The sequence below is a fragment of the Natrix helvetica genome, assembly GCF_964273705.1.
Source record: "Natrix helvetica genome assembly, chromosome: 1".
NCBI lineage: Eukaryota > Metazoa > Chordata > Lepidosauria > Squamata > Natricidae > Natrix > Natrix helvetica.
Genome location: NC_138548.1, coordinates 341,509,320 through 341,532,952, shown reverse-complemented (window position 1 = coordinate 341,532,952; position 23,633 = coordinate 341,509,320). Strand labels below are relative to the sequence as shown.

The 23,633-nt window shown below is 44.6% G+C and overlaps 1 protein-coding gene across 1 annotated transcript; it reads right to left on the bottom strand.

Moving 5' to 3' along the window:
• Window positions 1–1,357: 1,357 nt before the first annotated feature.
• RPUSD3 (RNA pseudouridine synthase D3) lies at window positions 1,358–23,617 on the bottom strand. Its single transcript, XM_081939976.1, has 9 exons — window positions 23,460–23,617; window positions 20,739–20,878; window positions 17,538–17,582; window positions 11,027–11,123; window positions 9,883–9,990; window positions 9,595–9,679; window positions 9,010–9,136; window positions 7,284–7,423; window positions 1,358–5,414 (listed from the first exon to the last, which is right to left on the bottom strand). The coding sequence occupies exons 1-9, from the start codon at window positions 23,534–23,536 to the stop codon at window positions 5,208–5,210; spliced, it is 1,026 nt and encodes a 341-aa protein (XP_081796102.1). The 5' UTR covers window positions 23,537–23,617; the 3' UTR covers window positions 1,358–5,207.
• Window positions 23,618–23,633: the final 16 nt, after the last annotated feature.

The window sequence follows — 23,633 nt, the reverse complement described above, 5'->3', positions numbered from 1 at the left end:
CACCAACTAACTAACTTTCTCTCTCTCTTTTAATGCGAGAGAGAGAGAGGGAGGGAAAGTGCGAGCGTGTGTATCCCTCCTTCCTTCAGCCCAACACTCTCGCTGGCATCCCGGCCAGACGAGAGGGACTGCAGAGGGTCTCCCCGAGTCTAGGGCAGCGATTCATTCGATGGGAAACTTGCCTCTTGGAAGGAATGACCCGGCTTGGCTCCTGCTTTCGATCTGCCGCCCAACGACTGAACGGAGAAGCGAAGAGGCAGGAGAGACGAAGCGGGAGCCAAGCCGGATCATTCCTTCCAAGAGTCAAATTTCCCATCGAATGACTCGCTGCCCTAGACTCGAGGAGACCCTCTGCAGTCCCTCTCGTACACATACTCGTGCTCTCCCTCTCTCTCTCTCACGCAAATGGAAAATCCGAGCAGCCGCTGCTGGGAGCCCACCCCATGCCTTCTCCCAACTCCCACACCCCTTCTCTCAGCTACTTTCTGCCTTGTGGACCTAGAACTGATTGCTGACTCCAGGCTGGCTCTCCTCTCCTTTGCGGTGTTTACTTTCCACGTGCCAACTTGAGGGGGGGGCGATTGAAGCAGCGCACGCCCCTCTCCTGGGAGGAAGGCGGTGATTGGAGGGGAGGGTGGTGACGCCCTCTGCAGCCAACATCTTTTTTTCCTCGCCCTCTTAGCGCCCCCCTTGCCTCTTACCGCCCCCCTAAATCATCTCACCACCCACCAGGGGGCGGTACCGCCCACTTTGGGAACCACTGCTCTAAATCAATAATGAATCTCCACACTGTCCATGAAACTGTTTGTTCCTGTGTCACGGCATATTCTTTTCCTTGATGTTTCCTCCCGTCTATTTGCATTTCTCCTTCAAAATTATTCCAACATCACTAGAACATTCTAAAATGGTTCTTTCCAGCCTCACTTCTTTCTAAATGCTTCAGAGCTTTCTCACCTTCTTCAGAGCTCGACGCCCTTAACAGCAATTCAAACTCATTACTTTGGGGACTTTTTCCTGTTTCTATAGTTGCTTTTTCATATTATTGTATTTAGTTGTTATCAAAATGGTAGTAAATGTCAAAATCTCTGTTTACGCTGGACATTTGAGCATAGAAGAAAAATAATTGCAAGTTTGCTTTCTTTTAAGCCACTAGCTAATTTTGATTTTTTGGTGGTGGATGTATTATTTGACTGATTAGTTTTGGAGTCCCATTTCCTGTTCAGAATTTGGTTAATAGGACTTTTTTACCTTTGTCTTCAGCAAATAATTAAGCAAAGTATGGTTACACTTTTATGCAATACATGTAAAGATGGTATTTTGAGGGTCCCCCTCCCCCCGTTGGGTTTTTTTTGGGGGGGGGGAGAGTAATTCATAATAACCAGAGCATATTCAGCTCCACCTTTTATTGCTTTTGCATGGAGAACATGACTTGGAGTGGAGGTAAGGTTATAACCTCCTCTGCCCTCCTGGACTATGACTGTAACTGTATTTGTACTGGGTCTTCCAAGGCCTTTCTCAGAGATTAATCTCTTGAGTGAAGGAAACCAAATTGATCATAATGTACACATTTTGTTCTCAAAAAGTTCCAGACCCCATTCAGTCTACAAAATGTCCTTAGATGGGACTTGTTTAGTCTTCTGCTTGTGATCTTGGTGAGATATTAACAGCCGCAATGTTTAATCATGGCTTTGGTTATTCCTAAACTTAGGTTTCCAAGCACTGTAGGACTGAATCTCTCATCAACTTAAGATCCAGGGTTAGAAATCACTAGATCAGATGGACTAATTTACTCTGGCACAAGACTGATTCTTAAATAAATGAGCTTGAAGATCCCACATATTCTAGCATGCTATTTCCGTATAAATATGTTCCATGTATTTCCCACTAGCCCTGGCACCATACTTAAAAAGGAGCCTGTGTCATACAGTGGGTATCCCACCCCCCAACTGTGCGAAATGTCAGTGTTTCAGATTTCCATTAATATGCATAAAATATTTTTCTTAAAATGGGAAAGAATGCAATAGGATACCAAATTTTTTATGTATTTATAAATTTTATTACAATCCATAAAGCATGTACTTTAGGTAGTCAAATATATCTTCTTTATTTTACTATTAACATATTTACACCCAGGTCTTGTAACAGCGTGGTTTGTAAAGTCTTTGTAAAACAATAAATTTTACTTTTGTAATCTACTAGTCTAAATCCTTGGAGAACTGTTTCAATATTCAAAGCAAACAAGTCAAAACCTTTTTCAGTGCTATCAAAAAGAAGAAAATGGGATAATCACTTATATAAAGGAACAGAAGCTGAAACAAGCATTAGTAATAATGCTTTCTCCATTAGCAGTTCTTACTGCATGTGGAATAGAGCTGTCTATGTTCTAGATATAGACTTTTTCTTAGAACAGGGATTCTCAACCTTTCAACCTTAAACTCCCAGAATTCTGGGAATTGAAGTCCACGCATCTTAAACTTGCTAGGGTTGGAAAACACTTAGAACACGAGTAACCTTTAGATGCGCACCATTCTTCACAGAACTACTCTTACAACTAACAGAACTGCTTCCTCAGACACCTACACTTATGCAAAATAAGGGATGGGGAAGCTGTACTCTTCTGGATGTTACTGGATTCCAACATTAACCCAACACATTTAAGGCATAGGCATTATATACATTCATAATTTAAGCCACTTTCTGGACTGCAGTCACCAAAACATTACCGTACACACTCACGTATAAGCCATATTTATAAGATAAACTGACCCTTAAATTTTTTTTCTGTTTTAATTTTCACAGTTGGTTTATCTGCATGTGATGTATTTTATGGTATTTTGGTTAAAATTCAAGGGTTGACTTATCTGCAAGTGGGCAGATTGGTAGATACAAGGGTACTTTAAAAATAATATTACCACATATACTTGCTGAATCCAACTAAATTTTGGAGCTTTATTTTGGCTCCCAAAATTCTTGGTTTATTCATGAGTCGAGTCTCTACAGGACTCTAAGATCAGGTATTTTAGATCTTCAGCCTAACAAAAGTTGCATATAATTCATATACATGTTTTCCAGATGTTGCAAACCTATATAGAAGGTTAAATTTCAGTTGTTCTTTTTTCTCTCTTGTCCATATAATATTGTTGCATCAGGCCTAACACCAGAAATAATTTGCTGCTTCTTGCCCATTTCTGAACACAACTTGTATTCCTTGTTGTAGCAGAACTTTAGAAGAGAATGGGTAGAACTTGGTGTCTGAAATAAGCTGTCTACCGATATGGGCAAAGCTTGTGAAAAATATCCAAGTACTGGCTAGCTCATTTTAAAAGTCTTCTCACTAACTAGTAGCCAAAGGTTCCAATTCTTTTTGCAGAGGAAAGCTTTTGTAAAGGAAGGTAAATCTCTGGCCCTGATAACAGTCTGTGTCCAAAGTCCATACAGGAGCCAAGTGATTTCCAAATTAATCATGCTTCTCCCTTACAAAACAGGGAGAGAGAACGTTCATGTTAGCAGAAGGCAAACTTTCAAATCAGAAAGGGCCATTCACCCAGAATATTAATAAAAAAGAGCCGGCTGCAAGAGAATAGGCACATATTTGAATATGTGTACTTATTTTCAACTTATGAGAACTGCAAAACTTAAAATGCCTGTGTCCAGAAATGATAAAAGAGGTGAAAAGATGAGGAAGATTAGGTGAAGTGTCTGCTGTTTATCATTAGTTGAATTTTAATAATTAAAAGCCTTGGGAAAAAACAGTTGCATTGCTCTCGCTCTATCTCTTAATTAATATTTATCTTTTATGTTTAATAATGACATCTAATCCAAGCAACATCAACAGAGCCCATGTTAGTAACCAGGACAACTTTGAAGTAATTTGTATCCTGAAAACTAATTAAAATGTTTTATGAAATGCTAACATCTTGTACGATTAGACTATTTTCAATTTTATTATTTTTAATCCACAACAGGACAACAGCGGCTGAAACAGTTACTGTTGCCTGATCCAAGTCACTCAGAGAATATTTAAGAGTAGATTAGAGAACTTTTTGACATGAAAACTCTGAGCTCCATGCAATTGAGAACAGGACATAAATATTTTTTTCTGGAATCAGCAGCAACCGCCTACTGTACTGTACACCAAAGAAGTAATTTATTGGCAAAATTGTTCTGCAAATTCAGGGTTCTCCTTTGCATTTTTCACTATGTTAGCTCACTTGATAACTAAAAATAGTTTGAAAAGAACATTCCCCCAACTTTTCTCTGCCTGGATGCAGAAATGCCCACCTTAAAATACTGCATTTTTTGGAATATAAGACGCACCTTAGTTTTTCAGGAGGAAAATAAGGAGGGGAAAAATTCTGCCTCTGCCTACCAGCATCCATCGATATTCATCTGGCTAGCGTCCTTAGCAAACAGCCTGGTCAGCTTCAGCACATTAGCCTGATTCAGCACAAGTAGCTGATTGGTGGGTGGATCGGTCTCCCAGAATACCCCCAATCAGCTGTTCCCATAGGTAAACTTTAGCAACAGGTTTGCTGATTGTGAGCGCCCATGTGCACGCAATCACTACGCTCACACATGCCTCATTGGGGCAGATATGCAGCTTCAAAAATGCAGCTGATCGGTCCAGTGAGTACAGCAGGCAAAGCGCGGAACCGGTTCAACAAGGTAGCAGCTGTTCCAGATTGCCATTTTGGCTTCTGCACCTTTTTCACCCTCTGAAAGCTCCATTTGAGAAGCTGAGTTTGCAACCTCCAAAAGCTCTGTTTAAGAGGACGCACAGAAGCCGAAGGATGGGGACCAGCAGGTGGGCGGGGCTACATTCAGTGTATAAAACGCACTCACATTTTCACCGTCTTTTGGGGGGAGGGGGGGAAAGTGTGTCTTATACTCTGAAAAATACGGTACCTTCTGTAGCCAGATTATACCAGCTAGTTACAAAGGTTTTTACTTAGAAATTTCCTTCCTCTCGTACTTTCTGCTAAGCATTTTTTCCACTATCAGTCATTTGTACGCCACCTATTCAAGCAACTCTGGAGGAATACAATATATATATACGTATATATCTGAGCCCCCAGAAGGAGCAGAAGCTTTCTTCCACAGTGACATGACCTTTTCCTTGTGTGGGCCTAGAGTTTAACGGCACCTGCATCCACTTGACTGGGTTGCCAGCAATGAACGAATCCAGGACGAACACTTTGCAGACTTTTTCACTGCTTGCTGCTCATAGGGGGCAGGTTAAGTCCGAGGCTACGAAGTGTCTGGAGGAAAAAAGGAGGAGGGGGAGCCACCAATAGAGTGCAGGAAGAACAGCAACCCTCAGGGAGCAGAAGTTGGTGGAGGTGGAGGTGAAGCTGCAAGCGAGACATCACTTGTGGCCGTAACTGGAGCTTTTGCATCAAATGTTCCTCCAGAGCCTATCAAGCGGTTGGGAGAGGAAAAGAAAGAATGCTACTATAAATAATTCCTATGGCAATCTACTTCCAATCGTTATTTTACAGGGGGTTCTCGACTTGCGCCCAGAATTGAGCCCAGAATTAACGGCCGTAAGTCACTGCAGTTATTAAGTAGGCTACCATGTGACTGGACCTGGGTGTTGTTGTTTTTTTACAGTGGTTGTTAAGTGAACGTGGTGGTTGTTAAGTGAATGTATTTTATCTAATGAGTGTTTTTCCCCAGCAAGAAAACAGAAGTAAATGCTGGAAACCAATTTTAAAAAATGTCACCAAGCCGTCCACCAAGCAATGCCAACGGGCGGCGCCTAGGAGTAGAGCCTTCTCTGTGATGGGCCCAACCCTCTGGAATGACCTCCCCCCCGATATTAGAACTACTACCGACTTCCGCTCCTTTCGACAAAAACTTAAGACTCACCTGTTCCGGTTAGCCGGCCTGGCCCACTTATAGTTCTACTCTTACCTCCTGGCGGATATTTTATTTGGGATAGCTTTTAAGGTTAATGTTTTTAACTTTTTAAATTTTTTAAAAAAATTTATTCTAACTTAACTAAATTGTACAGGGAACTTCTACTACCTCCTCCAGTTCTATGTTTAATTTATTTATTTTATACTTATAACATGTATATTTACTGTTTAACTATTTTAATATGACTGTACACCGCCCCGAGTCTCTTTTGAGAGAGGGGCGGTTTAGAAATCCAATAAAGTTAAGTCAACAAATTGTGCTTTTTCAAAAGGCAACTGAACTCAGTTTTTCCTTGAAGACGTTTTGCTTCTCATCACGGAAGCTTCTTCAGTTCCGACTGAAAAACGAAGTCCAGTTGCCTTTTGAAAAAGCACCTTTGGGATAACCATGACCTGGATGACTGAGAATCTCCACGGATGTCAAAAATTGTGGTTATGGGACTGTGGGATGCTGCCAAGGGCCATTAGGTAAGCTGGCTGCCAAGCAACCAAAATGCAATCACACTAACGGCATTTGCAATGTCCCTCGGTCATGTGACACTGTTTCGTGATGGTTTTGTCCAAAACCAGGACTAATGTCTGGCTTTCAGCAAAATGACCTACAGCAAACCATTGGTTCGCTGAAAGACCTTGGATTCACTTAACAACCGTGTTGATTCGCTTAACAACTACTATAAAATTTCATACAATCAGGTCAGTCACATGACTCACTCTTTTTTATGACCGCCACGGTCAGCCCCAGACTGCCAGACGGCCCAGGGCTGCCATTCAGGTGGGGGAGGAGTGGCCAATTGGGACGCGCGCGCATGGGCATCAACGACCATCCTGACAGGGAGCCACTGCCACTACCTGGGACGGCATTCCAGACACACGCCAACGGCCCACTTCACACGACTCCTGCATGCATGGGGCTGCCGACTGGCTAGCGGGGCCATTGTGAAGGAAAACAGCTGATAATTAGAGCGCGGGAGGAAGCAAGAGACTGAGGGGCTAAGCCTGGATGGGCGGCTAGGGGCGTGGCCAGACTGCGGCGGCCGGATTGGCAGCAAACGGTAGGAGGGCAGGGGTATAAACACAAGGGGGAAGTGGAGCACAATACACGGGGTGGATGAACTAACCATGGTAGCACAAACGTTTAATTCCTTCTGGATGGTTGCTTTGTGCTGACTCCGCATTTCTAGACGAACAGTCCCACATCAACCTGTGTTGCTGGTTTTTCTTACGCGGAACACCGAAACGTGACAAGTCACATCATACCACCGTAAGGGGCAGGCTCCATTATGGCCGTATGTCGAGGACTACCTGCATAGAATGTCTCTACCTATCTTAGACTGCAGGATCCATTTCTATTTTACAATTTGGTACCTGTGTCCGGGGCGGAGTCTCCTCAGCAGGCAAGAGAAAAGGTTCCCCAAGAACTGTTCCCACCCGAGACGAATACAGGTGGTCTCCTAGTAGAGGGCTCAGGACCAAGGTCAGGTGTACCTGCATCTGGTTCCGGAAAGCTGCCACAGAGAACACAAGAGAAGAAAAGTAGCACCTGAAGCTGGCTGTCCCCACTAAGAAACATCAGCTCCCACTCCAATGGTTTGGCAGGAACTGCTAAGTTTTTTTAAAAAAAGACTTAGAGCCATGATGGCGAACCTGTGGCACGCAGAGCCCTCTCTGTGGGCATGCGTGCTGTCGCCAGCTGCTCTTCTGGTTTCCAGCTGGTCTTCAGAAACGCTGGAGTGCTGAAAAATGGCCCGAAAAACAGCCAAAACCAGGCAAAAAACAGACCATTTTTGGACCATTTTCTGGGCATTTTTCAGGCCATTTTTCAGGCTGTTTTTGGCTGGAAAATGGCCAGAGAAAACGGCCAAAAACAGGCCATTTCTAGGGCCATTTTCCATGCATGCACATGTGTTCCGGTTTGGGCACTCACCATTGCTGTAAGACTCTACACACAACATCCAAAAATAAGATTAAATAAAAACAATAACGCTTCCTCACTCTCTCCCAATCCCCTGTCCCAAAAATACTATCTACACCGTTGTGTAGGACTCGAAAGGCCAAGGCTTAAGCACGTGTTTTTTCCCCAGCATGCATTTTGCAAAATGTTTGGAAATAAGTAGAGAAACAACAAAGTGATGGAACATGGAAAAAACACAGGAAGAATAAAAACAGGGGTGGAGTTGCAAAAGAAAGAGCCAAGAAAGACCATTAAAATGATAACATTTTATAAAAGAAACTAAGAGGTACAGGTAACAGTCAACTTGCTAGGGAAGCCCCATCCTCTATATAAATGATACCCTCAAATTCCATTCAGTTTGTAGGAAATCAAATAAAAATAATAGTTTATCTGCAACTATGAGAATCACAACCTGATCTTAATGACTGCAATCAGAATGCTGGGATTGCGGTTGCTGAGCAAAGCAGTCACGTGAGCGTCTTGCTTAACAATCGCTTTACTCAATGACTGAGATTGGGAATTGTGACTGGGAACTCCATCACTAAGCAATGCAGTCAAAAGGGACATGGTCAAGTGGCCATGCCAACTTATAACGACTGTTCCAGCAATTCCTGTTGCTGCCGTTAAGTGATTCCTGTATGGTCGTAGCATCCCACAGTCATGTGACTGCCATCTGCAACCTCCTGCAAGCTTCTCCACTGACTTTGATTGTCAGAGGTCAGCAAGGAAGGTGGCAAAAAGCAATCACATGACAGCCATCATAATTTTGAACTGGTTGCCAAGGTCACAAACAGCGCAATTACGAGGACCATTGATAAGTACCTCTCATTCAGCACCACTACAACTTCTAATAATCACTGGATTAAAAGGTAAAGGTTCCCCTCGCATAAATGTGCTAGTTGTTCCCGACTCTAGGGGGCAGTGCTCATCTCCGTTTCAAAGCCGAAGAGCCAGCGCTGTCCGAAGACATCTCCGTGGTCATGGGGTCGGCATGACTAAACGCCAAATGCACACGGAATGCTGTTCACTGAATTAGTGGATGTTAAAGAAGGGCTCCCCGTAATCCATTTTTCAGGAGAGTTTAATTGCTCACTGTGGGCTCTTGCCCCTTTAGGCCTCCTCTGCCCTACTGTAACTTACTTGTCACTGGCTGCAGCTGCAGCAGGGCACAGCCCTCCTTTGAGTCTAGCACTTTGTAGTACGACAGTGTCCTTTTTACCTCCTTGGCTTGGAGGCTCTTACGAGAAGGGGAAGCCACTGGCACTACCTGCAATCCAGACAAACATCAGCATTAGCAGCTAGCAGACTATCAGTCAAGTGCAAAGAGTCAAGACCATATGTTAAGCTCCCATCACAGAAAATTTATTATTCAAGCCTCTACACAAGAATCTAGTCAATTAACGGTCAGCATTAAACTGGTGCTAGACAAGAGTCAACGGAATTCAGGGAGAGTGGGGGACGGGGACCAGACTTGGATCTTTTGTGATGATGCAAGAATTCTAAACGGATGATGCATTTAACTCTGCCCTCCCCAGGTCTGCTTGCTCTTCTTCCACATCACCTAACTAAATCTGTGTCCAAGGCAGGGAGTGCAATTCCAGAGTGGCAATACTGGGATTTTTCTGAATCTGTTACCCTTCTTGTCCCGAACAGCAGCTACAAGCTTTCCAGAACCACAATCTAAAGCTCCTCCATCCATATCCCCCCCCCCCCCCCCGCTTTTACCATGTCAAAGCCATCAACGTCCACCATCTTGAGGCCTGTATTAATTTCTCCTTCCGTAGCTACTGGAGTCCTGGTAGTAACAGCACTGCAAAGAGAAGGATATCAGGCAATGCTTTGGAAACAATAGGGAAAGTGCGTGAAAAAAATAAAATGTTTCTTTAGGAAAAGCTTTCCTTAACTGATGCTCTCCAGATACTTGGATTGCAAATTTTCCAACTGAGGAAACTAATGATTTCACACTTTCCTGCTCATCCCCCAAAAGGAAAACAATAGAAAATGTTTTCTCACCAGTAAGTAGCAACTGGATGTTTTTTCTTCTTGCGCTGACTATAAAAATCTTGGAGATATCGGGTGGTGTTTGGGCAGCTTGACAGCAGAACAAGTCCAGAACCTTCCCTACAAAATGCAAAGTCTTTTAGTCATCCATTCTTTAACAGGAGCTATTAATAAATCTCATTGAATGGGCAAACTAAGGATTTGTTTGAGACCACTCAACTAATTTACAGAAGGGATCTGAACTGAACATTTTCCATTCTAAAATTCAGCTTGAGTTTATATCATATCATGAGCCATGGCTGGCTTAACCTATAATCCTGGATAATCATATAATTGGCTTGAATATACTAACCAAATAAAATAAACTACAGGTAGTTATTGACTTATAACCAATTAAGCCCATAATTATGTTGAGATGATTATTAAGCAGGTCACCATGTGACATACCCAATTTATCAGATTTTGTTGCAGAAAAATCAAATCCAGAAAGCACACACAGATAACTGATTCAGCCGGATTCATTAACCTCTTTATATACATAATAACAGATGAATAAATGTACAACACTAATAGTAGATTCTTTCAATGTGGTAGAAGTTACAAGCAGAACACAACCAGGAGAGAACAGTTTCATTTCAGAGTTCATAGCAGACAGAGAAGTTTTAGTTTCGATTCTCAGCAGACTCAGATCTGTTTGAGCTCCCATTGGCTGACTTAGTTGCTATGCCTATTCATTGGCTGACCCTGTTACCATGTTTCTCCCAGTCATGAATATTCCAGCACAATTTTATGACCCTTGTTGTGGAAGTCAGTAAGTGAATGCAATGGGCATTAAGCAAATGTTATGGTAATTAAGCAACCCCATTGTTTCTACTGGGCATTTTTTTGCTGGAAAACAGAAGCAAACACCAGATACTGTGTGGGAAATTCTGGGAGTTGAAATCCCCAAGTTTTAAAGTTGCCAAGGTTGGAGACCCGATTAAGGGTATCATATGATGGTCTACGAAGAAGCAACATTGTTTTTAAAATTAAGCAGGCCTGGAGGCTAGATGATGGAAGATAAGCAGCGTGTGCATATATTACATCATGATATCCTGGTATAACTTTTGTCTACCACTTTTACATTTCCCCCTGGAACTAGGATTCAGGTACTTACTTTTCTGGAGCTTTGATCACCTGGAGATCTTGTGGGAGATTTAGATTGTGGCTTAGCTGTGGCAGAACAGATTGCAAAGTCAGGTCTTCTGGCTTGCCTATTGGAGGAAAAAAGAGCCTATCAAGGGCACACATTCCAACCAAATCTTATTTATCACTCCTTCACTTGTAAGAGATTATTTATTTATTTATTTGCACTTCTAGACCGCCCCCTCTCCCAAAAGGGACTCGGGGTGGTGTACAGTCCACACAGCAAATACATCATCCACAGTAAAATTCATTAAATAGATAAACAGATGAATACATAAATAAATAAATATAAATAAATATGGAGGAGGTTAAAAGAATTAAAAGAACTGTACAGCAAGAATATAAATATGGCTTTAAAACCCCTAAAATCAATTAAATTTAAAACAATACCCTTAAAATACCAGTTAAAAATATATTTCCAGGAGGTAACAGTTATAACAGTTATAATTATGCCAGATCTCTTTCCCTTGTCACTGCGTTTATTTTGGTTTGCCAGCTGTACCTGCATTCTGAGTTATACGGTAGAATGAACTGTCTTCTTATCAGAAATGATTTACTGCACATGTCATTACATCACATACCTTCTTCCTTCCTTCGTCTGTATGCAGGCAGACAAAGGAAGACAAAGGAGCTCTGCCAAAGATGTGATTAATTTAGTTAGTAAGTTTGTATTTTTATTTTATTTACATTAAAAGTTCTTTTATTAGATTATGCCTCGGGTTTATTTTCGCTTACTTCAAAAGTATACTACAAGGAAATTCCACGGTCCACACCTCGTTAATTCAGGGCAGAATTCACACCCTGACACAACGGTAGCAAGAAGATGGTTAATATATGGCTTTTCCTTGCTAGTTACTTTGAAGATAAGCGCTTAGGCTAATTAGAGAGAAATGAGGAATGCTTAAATCACTTTCCAACATGCCGAAGAAAAAAGAAGAAGAGGTTTTCAAGTCTCCCAATGCTGCCTGCTTCAACAACCAGGCTAGATGAAGAAACTGCCGTGGGAGAGATGTTCTCACCCAGATCTCAACAAGATAGAGCTGCTCCAGAAGATGACGTACCCATACTGAGGTCAGTGACCCCTTCTGATTATGCATGCTCCCAAAATCTTATTGAGTTTAAAACACTTGGTGTCAGGCCAAGGCTTTCACAGATCTGCTTATCCTCCAGGTTAAAATTAATATCAGTTCCCAATTTATTTTGGACTGCAAGGCGATCAAATCGCTCAGTCCTAGAGGAGATCAACCCTGACTGCTCTTTAGAAGGCCAGATCCTGAAGTTGGGGCTCAAATACTTTGGCCACCTAATGAGAAGGAAGGACTCACTGGAGAAGAGCCTGCTTATTTATTTATTTATTTATTTATTTATTTATTTATTTATTTATTTATTTATTTATTATTATATTTATTTATTTATTATTTATTTATTTATTTTTTATTTATTTATTTTTTATTTATTTATTTATTTATTTTTTATTTTTTATTTATTATTTATTATTTATTATTTATTTATTTATTATTTATTTATTTATTATTTATTTATTATTTATTATTTATTTATTTATTTATTTATTTATTTATTTATTTACTGAGCGCTTGTAGACCGCCCCCTCTCCCGAAAGGGACTCGGGGCGGTGTACAGTCCATACAAGAAATACATCATATAAATAGCTAAATAATTGAACAGTTAAAATTGTTAAATAAGAAGATAGATATGGAGGAGGTTAAAAAGAAGGTTAAAAAGAACTGTACAGCTGAGTAAAGTATATAAATATAGTTTTAAAACCCCTAAAAATATCCCATAAAATTAAATTTAAAAACAATTCCCCTAAAATACCAGTTAAGAAATATGTCTGCCAGGAGGTAACAGTTATGATTGTGCCAGGCCAGCCAATCGGAACAGGTGAGTCTTCAATTTTTGTCGGAAGGAGCGGAAGTCGGTGGTGGTTCTAATGTCGGGGGGGAGGTCATTCCAGAGGGTTGGGCCCATCACAGAGAAGGCCCTACTCCTTGGTGTCGCCCGTTGGCATTGCCTAGTGGACGGCACCAGGAGAAGTCCCTCCCTGTGAGAGCGAATTGGCCGCAGGGATGTGTGTGGCAGGATGCGATCCCGCAAGTAACTAGGTCCTGTGCCATGGAGCGCTTTAAAGATGGTGATCAAGACCTTGAAACGCACCCGAAAAACCACAGGCAGCCAGTGCAGCTCGCGCAGGAGAGGTGTTACGTGGGAGTACCTAGTACTCCCCATGACAGCCCGCGCGGCTGCATTCTGGACTAGCTGCAGTCTTCGGGCGCGTCCCAAGGGAAGCCCCATGTAGAGAGCATTGCAGTAGTCCAGGCGAGACGTCACCAGCGCATGAGTGACCGTGCGTAGGGCATCCCGGTCCAGTAGGGGGCGCAATTGGCGCACCAGGCGAACCTGGTGGAACGCCCCCCTTGCCATGGCTGCCACATGGTCGTCCATTAACAGCCGGCATCTAGGAGGACGCCCAAATTGCGCGCCCGCTCCACAGGGGGCAATTGTTCGCCCCCTATGGCCAGCGATGGAGTCAGCTGGCTGAACCAAGGTGCTGGTAGCCACAGCCACTCAGTCTTGGAGGGGTTGAGTTTGAGTCTGTTGTCCCCCATCCAGACCCCGGCGGCTTCCAAACATCGGGACATCACTTCGACAGCCTCGTTGGGGTGGTTTGGGGTTGAAATGTACAGCTGGGTATCATCAGCGTACAGATGATATTCAACCCCAAAACCACGGATGATCTCCCCCAGTGGCTTCACATATGCGTTGAACAGGAGAGGTGAGAGGACCGACCCGTGGCACCCCACAAGTGAGTGGCCTCAGGGTCGACCTCTGCCCCCGTCAACACACATTGCGTCCGGTCGGAGAGGTTAGGAGCCGAACCACCGCAAAACGGTGCCTCCGACTCCCATCCCCTCCAGCCGGCGCAATAGGATACCATGGTCGATGGTATCAAAAGCCGCTGAGAGGTCTAATAGGACCAGGATAGAGGAACAACCTCTATCTCTGGCCCTCCAGAGATCATCAACCAACGCGACCAAGGCTGTCTCCGTGCTGTGCCCGGGTCGGAAGCCGGACTGGCGTGGGTCTAGATATTCGGATTCGTCAAGGTGTCATGGAAATTGCTGTGCCACCACATTCTCAACAACCTTCGCTAGAAAGGGAAGGTTGGAGACTGGACGATAATTAGCTAGTTCCGTTGGGTCAAGTGAAGGCCTCTTGAGTAAGGGCCTCACCACCGCCTCTTTCAAGGCAGTTGGTAAGGATCCCTCGCCCAATGAGGCGTTCACCAGGCCCAGAAGCCAGCCTCGTGTCACCTCCCAGGTTGCCAGTACCAGCCAGGAGGGACACGGGTCCATTAAACATGTGGTGGGTCGCAGCCGTCCACGCAACCTGTCCAAATCCTCGGGGGCAACAGAGTCAAACTCCTCCCAGAATGGTCTCACAAGACTCATTGTTGACAGCTCGTCTGGTCCACTGGAGGGGGCCCATCCGCTCCGGATCTGAGCGACTTTGTCCTGCAGATATTCCCCAAACTCCTCTGCTCTGCCCTGCAAGGGTGCCCCCCGCGTCCTCTGCGATAAGAGGGAGTGGGTCACCCTAAACAGGGCGGCAGGGCGGTTATCGGCGGACGCAATAAGAGCGGCACAGTGTCTACGTTTGGCCGCTCTCAATGCCACAAGGTAGGTCCGTAAGTAGGCTCTTACCTGTGTTCGATCAGATTCGGAGCGTGAGGACCTCCACCTGCTCTCTAGACGTCTCCTATGGCGTTTCATCACCCTCAACTCCTCGGTATACCAAGGAGCTCGGGTGGGTCGCTGCCGTAGGAGAGGTCGCAAAGGCGTGACCCGGTCCAAGGCCCCAGCCATCGCCCTATTCCAGGCGGCCACTAGGTCCTCCGACCGAGTGCGGGTCAGGGCTACAGGTAGTGGCCCAAGCTCCGTCTGGAACCTATCCGGTTCCATCAGGTGCTTGGGGTGGTACCAGCTTGGACAGTCTGGCTCCGCCTCCTCGCGGTGGGGGGTAGCGCCAGGGAAGTCCAGCCGGAGACATGAGTGATCTGACCATGACAGGGGAGTAACAACTAAATCCCCTATTCCCAGATCACTCGTCCACTGCTCAGATACAAAAACAAGGTCCAGTGTGTGGCCACCTTCGTGTGTGGGGCCCTGAATTAATTGGGTCAGGTCCATGGCTGTCATGGAAGCCATGAACTCCTGAGCCACCTCAGATGCTGCTCCCGTCGACGGCAGGTTGAAATCCCCCATGACCAAAAGCTTGGGGATCTCAACCGCCGTCTCTGAGATCAGCTCGAGGAGCTCGGGCAGGGCCGCTGATGTATAGCGAGGAGCCAAGTATACAATCAGCAGACCCCATTGCCTCCCTGGGCCCCATTTCACACCTAGTGACTCACACCCGGGTATCTGAGGAACAGTGAACTCCCTCGGCTCTAGACAATCCCGTATAACTACCGCCACCCCACCACCCTTACCCAGGGCCCGAGGCTGATGGAATGCACGGAAACCCAGTGGGCACATTTCCACGAGGGGTAAACCACCCTCGTGGCCCAACCAGGTCTCCGTTATCCCTGCAAGGTCCAGCTCCCACTCAGAGATCAACTCATTAATGAGGGGGGCCTTATTGGTCACGGACCTTGCATTGCAAAGCATCAGCCGCAGGCCCTGGCTCTGTAGTTCCTGGCCACCTAGACTGCGGGGGTTGGTACAAACGACCGGGCGTAGCCAGCAGCCACGGTCTCCCAACCGACCTTGTGATCTTCTCTTGTCCTCGCATCCCCCCCTCCCCGCGACCGTTGTAATAAAACAACCCTCTGTTGGAATAACTTGTTCCCTCTCCCCCCCCCACCCCGCTCACTTCCCTCCTGGACTCACCTGTTCGTCTGGCACTGGCTCCCCTCCCGGCCTGGTTGACCCCCCCCTCCCTGGAACCCCCTAACAACAATACAAAACATTTAGATAAAAATCCCCTCAGCTTCCGTTTCTTCCACCTCTCGGGGTTCACAAACCCGTCATCAAGGCAGGCCCTTGAGAGAGCCAAGGGCCATGCCTGCGAGAGAGGGGCCTCCCGCAGGCGGAGCAGGTCTGACCTCGAGTAGATTGTTAAAAACCCAGTGGGGTAAGGGTGCTGGTAATGAAAAGTTGGTAGACGGGGGTTAGAGTCTCAATAGGAAGTAGGAGGCTTCAATGTCCAGTTAGTACTTGGATGAGGGGGGGGGCGGGAAATGATCGAATATCCCCAAGTGGTGAAAGATGGCAGAGATGACAGAAAGGTGGGAGACAGTCCAAGGTGGTTCCAGATGGGTGTGGGGGGGGGGCGTTCTTGGCCCAGTTGTTCTTGGCCTAGGTAACTGTTCAGGCCTATCCATGGCCCTGAAACAGGGCCTCCAGTGGCCTCCGGTGTTCCAGGCCACCCCCAACCGTTGTTTTATACCTTCGCCCTCACTCCTGGTTTCCATCCAGAACGCCCAGGTGGGCACACTCCACCTTGGCCCCCCACCCGGCGCTCCAAAGTTCTCCACGGTTTAGGATAAAGTTCTCCAAAATTCTCCAAGATCGTAATAACCATTCGGCGTCCTCTGCTGGCGCCGGCAAGGCCCGGGGGGGGGCCATGGGAGCAGCCAGGATACGGCAGAATACCACAGAGGAGTCCCTGGCAGCGACGCCACTCTTTCCACTCGTCCCGCTGCCGCAGCCGTCTCCAACTGCCTCTCCCAATTGCCTCCCAGCCTTGTTCTTCTCCCCGGTGCCTCGTTCTTCTCCCCGGTGCCTTTTTTCGCTGCCAGTGCAATTGTCACGCCGCGCTGCGCGCGCCGCCGCCATTGCTTCCCAGCTGTTTCCCCGGCCGTTTACAGCCTTCCGTTCCTCCTTTCCCTCCAATCTCCCCAGACCACCCTGGCGGGCCAAAACGAGCCCAAAACAAGCCAGGGTGGTCGAGCTGTCCAACTCTCGGCCCTCCGATGACATGAGGGCCGGCAGCAATCCCTTACCCGGTCGGGAGCTCCATGGCGTTCTTAGGAGCTCAGGAGGCGACCGCCATCGCCGGAAGCTCCTCCTCCTCCTTCTGTTCCTAATGCTAGGAACGATTGAGGGCAAAAGAAGCAGGAGACCACAGAAAATGAGGTGGCTGGATGGAGTCACTGAAGCAGTTGGCGTGAGCTTAAATGGACTCCAGAGGATGGTAGAGGACAGGAAGACCTGGAGGAGTGTTGTCCATGTGGTTGCGATGGGTCGGACACGACTTCGCAACTAACAACAACACCCAATTTATTTTAAGAGAAAACCTGTTATCTTCACATGTCTCCTTATTTGGAGAACAGTTGCTAACAGAGCCAATATGCAAATATTGGTTTCACTGATTTATAAAGAATGCTTCACCGTTTCATTTATAAGAAAAGTATTCAAGATAGTCAGCTGTCCCATACCCCATTCAATCACAGGACTGCCTACCTGATATAGGGATACCACAAGGTTTGTTAATGGCCACGAGGGTACCTGAAATACAAAATTGAAAGGACAAGTGGCAATGAGTTCAAAACAATTCCAGAACAGGCTAATAGACTGCTCCATAATTCGAAATAATGCTATGGTGTGATTTTAAAAGCCATAGGTTATGGTGGGGTTGGCTTTGGGGGAGTGGCTATCTTATCACACTTCACACTTCCCTTTCTTCCCATTTTCTTTTAAATTCAGGGGAAGGAGAGAGAGAGAATATGTAGACATTTGAAAAATGTACAGAGTGACTCAAGTTGTAATCTCCCAGTTCACCACATAGGCAGTCCTTATTTAACAATCGTACATTGTTTGTTAATCAATCCCAAATTTCTTGTTAAGCAACACAATCACTAAGTGAAACCACAATTGTGCTAATGATTTTACTTCAATTTTCTCTGCTTTACAGTTTTATCCAGGTCATAAATGCAACGCTTGGTTGTAAAATTACTGTTTCATAACTGTGGTAACTGAATGATGTTAAATGAGGACTACTTGAATCAACAGAAAAGATTCCATTGCAAATGTCTATGAATGACAAAACTAGCACTTAACAATAGCAATAGCACTTAGACTTATATACCGCTTCACAGTGCTTTTACAGCCCTCTCTAAGCGGTTTACAGAGTCGGCATATTGCTCCCAACAATCTGCCTCCTCATTTTACCCATCTCGGAAGGATGGAAGGCTGAGGCAACCTGGAGCCTGGTGAGACTCGAACCGCTGGCAATTGGCAGAATTAACCTGCAATACTGCATTCTAACCAGTGGGCCACCATGGCTCTTTTATGTTCTTTGTCTATTTCTTTTTCAACAATCAAAACCACTTCTTTTTTTTTTAATTATTATTTTTTATTTTAAAACTAACAAAAACATACATTAAAAAAATATATCATCAATTACATATCTATTTAGCATGCCGTTTGGTCACAAACATTTGTGCATCACCACTTTCAATTGCATATAAAATCAGTAGTTATCAACCCACTATACGTTAATACATTGATTATCATTGTAAATCATATATTCAATCTACTCTTATAATTTCCTCCTTTTAAACATGTATTCTAAAGATTACATTCATATATATGCTAACTATCTGTTACATCATTGTAAATCTATTAAGTAATAACATATCTTTATGGTATCATCTATCTTATTTTAATATTTCTTGCAGTATGTAAAAAAAACACACGATTATTTGTATATCATTACTTTCAATTATATTGTAAAATCATGAAATATCTATCAAATATATATAAATGTATCTTTATCATTGTATCTCATATAATCAACTACGATTATTATTTCTTCATTTTAAACAAGATATTCTAAATATTCAATTCATATACGTATATACCAATATTCCATTACATTGTTATAATAAAAACCACTTCTGATGTTCCATTGCAAAGTTTAGAAACCTGCAAGTCCAAATGTACATGCAGGTAGAACTTGACTTATAATCATTCGTTTAGTGACTGTTCAAAATTACAATGGCACTGAAAAAAGTGGCTAAGGACCATTTTTCACACTTATGACACTTACAACATCCCCATGGTTACATGATCAAAATTCAGATGCTTGGCAACCAGTTCATATTTATGATGGTTCCAGTGTCCAGGGGGGGTCATGTGATCTCCTTTCACAACATTCTAACAAACAAAGTCAATGGGGAAGCCAGATTCACTTAACAACTGTGTTACTACCGCGAGTGTTGGCACCGGCGCACTAGGTGTCAGAGCGTGGGAGGCCTAGCTGCAGTAGTCCTAAGGTAAGCGGGTAAGACATCCCCCCAAAAATAGGACCTGGTGCTTATTTTGGGGCCCAAAAGAAAATAAGACCAGGCCTTATTTTCAGGGAAACACGGTAGGTTAACAACTGCAGTGATTCGCTTAACAAGCGTGGCAAGAAAGGTCATAAAATAGAGGAAAGCTCACTCAGCAACTGTTTTGCTTAGCAACCGAAATTTTGGGTTCAATTGTGCTCATAAGTTGAGAATTACCTATATACGAGATTCAGCATAGTTTGCTCAGCTATATCATTTACTAAATAAACCACATTGGCTGAGATCACACAGCATAGTAAGCCAACAAGAAGCCACATTATAGCTTAGCTCATATCCCTCCAAGTCTTAAACAGATCTGTGTTCCACCAACCTTCTGACCCAGCCTTAGCAGAAGCAAGAAACAGACTCCTTGTCATTAATTTACCTCTTGTGAATTAATTGCATTCACCCACTGAAAAGTCCAGGCAATAGTCCTTCAGAGAGTTATCAGTTCCTTGCGATAATTGAAAGGCCGTGAGCTCCCAGCCGAAAGGCTGAAAATTAAGTTCTGGCAAGCAGTCTTTGTGGCACGAAACACAATGAGCAAAATCTTCAGAAATACAAACTCTTGTCTCCCACGACAAACCCCACCCCCCTTTCCTTCTATTTATTCCCCAGCCAGGAATGGCCCATTCAGCATCCACGGGTGCTTTGCTTCCCGAGTCGACTCCTTGTCCTCTGTTGCTCACCTCTAACTGCTCTGCACATACATGCATCTGGAACAGTCCCCAGCTGTTCCTCCTCCTCATTCATATCAGCCTCCAAAGGCAGCTGCCTCTCCAGTGGCTGGAAAATGTTGGACGGCCCTGGCTCTATCTCTGCTTCCAATGCAGAGCATCCACCAGAGCCTTCCCCAGACTCCAGCACTGGTCCACGTTCCTCCCCAACCTCCCTCCGAGTCTGTTGCCAGCTCCACTGGCAGCTGGCAGGCCACAACACAAGCAGGAGGAAGCTTCCTAATTAGGTTCATTAAGGCTCAATAAAACTCCAGTTCCCCTACTGGATCCAAGCAGATGTCTCTGGGAAAAGAACATACCCAATGATGTGAAGGCAAAAGATTGCAGCTCTTTAGCTGCTGGTTACTAATTTGGGATATTGCATGAAGGTTCTGTACACTTTTCTGCACTTTCAAATCTCCTGCCCTTTGGTTTTAAGGTTTGCCCAGTAAGCTCCAGTACAAGGATGATCAATCAGGCCTTCCAAATGTTGTTGGGGTCTACTTACCATAAACCCCAGCTGGCAGAGTTAACCAAGGATGATAGGAATTTAAATTCAACAAACATCTGCAGGGTGCCCTACCTTTGGCTCAAGAATTATGAGAGAAGACACATACCATCCGCATGTACTATAGATGTTTTCAGTAGTTTCAACAACGAATCAGGCTCCAGTGACTCCCAGGGTTTCAAGTAGCTTATTTTATTGGGGGGTTTTCCCATTGCCTTGTCTACCTTTTTAAGGTTCAGCAAGTGATACCTAAGTCAAATGAAAATTGTTTAAAAAACGACACTTGTATTCTAAGCCAGCTCCTATCTTCATATTAATTTTCTTTTTTCCAGTAATTTTTTTGGGGGGTTACAGATGAATATCTTACCAGCACTAGATATTCTTGGCAGTTAATGACTGGAATTATGATCATCAAGAGTCACAAAATGTAATGAGGGGGAAACCTGTGGAAGTCCAGATGTTGCTGTATAGAAGTGAGTGTTTGGAACCGCAGAGCAGCAACATCCAAACCACTACTACTTCCTTCATTGTACATAAGAGGTCAAGTGAATAGATAGCAATAGCACTTAGACCAGAGGTGTCAAAGTCAATCCGCTCGCACAGAGAGGGCCTCCTCCAGGTGCCGTCCACTAAACTGTGTCGGGGGGCGGCGCCTAGGAGTAGAGCCTTCTCTGTGGCGGGCCCAGCCCTGTGGAATGACCTCCCTCCGGATATTAGGAATACCTCTGACCTCCGCTCCTTTCGTATTAAGCTTAAGACCCACCTATTCCAAGTAGCTGGCCTGGCTCAACTTTGATCTAACCATATCGCTCCTGACGGGTTTTTAATTGGGTATTTTAATTATATTTAATTATTTAGGGGTTTTTTTAATCACTGTATTCTAATTGTTTTTTATTCATCAGCCGACCTCCTCCTTGTGTATGTCTCGGTATATGTCTCTGTTATATGTTTGTTTTGTCCACATATTTATTTCATATGTTTCATTGTACGCCGCCCCGAGTCCTTCGGGAGAGGGTGCGGCTAAGAAATAAATATTTATTTATTTATTTATTTATTATTTAATTTCATTGAGGGCCACATCAGGGTTGTGTTTGACCTGGGGGGGAGGGGCATAGTCAGGGTGGGCATGGCCAGTTCAACTGTCAACTGTTGGGGGCACCTGTGGTGGCCAAGTACTAAGGCAGGACTTCCCTCAGACTTCCCTCCCTCTCATTATAATCTCTCTCCTTCCTTCTCTTTTCTCTTTCCTCATTTTTCCTTCCTTGCTCTCTTCCTATCTTCTCATCTTTTCCTTTGTCTTTCCTCTTTCCCTTTCTCCTTTCCTGTCCCTTCTTGCATGCTCATTTCCAGGGCAGCCCCTTGGGCCAGATCTAAGCATCCTGAGGGCCACATCCGGCCCGCGGGTCTTGAGTTTGACATCCCTGACTTAGACTCATATACCACTTCCTCTAAGTGGTTTACAGAGTCATCATATTGTCCCCCAACAATCTGGGTCCTCATTTTACCGATCTCAAAAGGATGAAAGGCAGAGTCAACCTTGAGCTGGTGAGAATCGAACTGCTGGTAGTCAGCAGTGAATTAGCCTCCAATACTGCATTCTAAACCCTGCGCCACCACAGATGACCGGGGAGGAGAGATGTTTTAATGTGAACACAGTAAATGAATGAGAACTAATCTAAAGGATCATTCCCTACTAATTTAGAAACAAAGCATCATTGACTTCATCCATTTTGAAATTCTCAAGGGGGAAGTTGGGTGTTTTATATGCAGCATGGCTGAAAACAGAGCTTTCTATACCTGTTGAATGAACACGTTTTACAAATATCCATGCTTGGAACTGGAAGCTTATGTAAATACAAATGGATTTGCTATTCTCTCTTCAATTTCAAACCAGGTAATAAGAGTGGGCTGTATATAAATGAAACAGTCACTCAAATTTTCTTAAAAATACAACCACAGCCTTTCAATATTTTCTTGCTCAATTCCCATCAACTTCATTCATGAATTTATTTGGAGAGGCAGAAAAAAGTAGCCCAAGGTAAATAGCTTTCCATTTATAAACCTGGAGAAAGAAAAAAACTATCCTGCACTTCAATGTTTCTTAATCTTGGTAGCTTGAAGATGTGGGAACTGAAGTCCATACATCTTCAACCTACCAAGGTTGAGAAACGTCCATGTACATCCAAGGTTGGTGCAATAAACAGGTCCAGTCGAAACCCGAAGGGCAGCTGGCTCGAATTGTCTCTCGGCTACTTTTCCTCTAATAGGGGAACTTCCAGCCATTTCGGAGGTGTAAGAACTGCAGGCAAGGGATGCAGCCACTGAAGTGTACAGGTAGTCCTCGACTTACAACAGTTCATTTAGTGACTGTTCAAACTTGCAATGGCACTGAAAAAAAGGTGACTTATGGCCATGTTTCACCCTTACGACCGTTGCAGCATCCGCAATGGTCACATGAGTTACATTTGGATGCTTGACAACCGACTCACATTTATGACGGTTGCGGTGTCTCAGGGTCATGTTTTTGCGACCCTCTGACAAGCAAAGTCAGTGGGGAAACCAGATTCATTTAACACCAGTGTTTCTAATTCAAGAGCTGCAGTGATTCACTTAGCGAATGTGGCAAGGAAAGTCGTAAAATGGGGCAAAATCTCACTTAGCAACTGTTTCACAAAATCAATTTCGGGCTCAATAGTGGTCTCAGGTCGAGGACTACCTAGACTTCATCCCCCGCTGCATCCCTTGCCGGCAAGTCATGCCTGTTGAGCTTCTGCTCAAGGAACCGACAGAAACCCGCGTAGAAGGCGGCGAGGGAGTCGTTTTTTCTTACCAAGCCGGCGGGGTGCTGAAATGCGCACGCAGCCTTCCGCGCGCGCGGCCCACGCGGCGGAGGCTAAGCCCGAACATCCCGAGCGCGCGGAGATTATCCCGGAAGCATCTGCTGCACGGGAGACAAAACGTGCGACGTTCTGCATATCTATACAGATTACAGCACGGTGCCTGC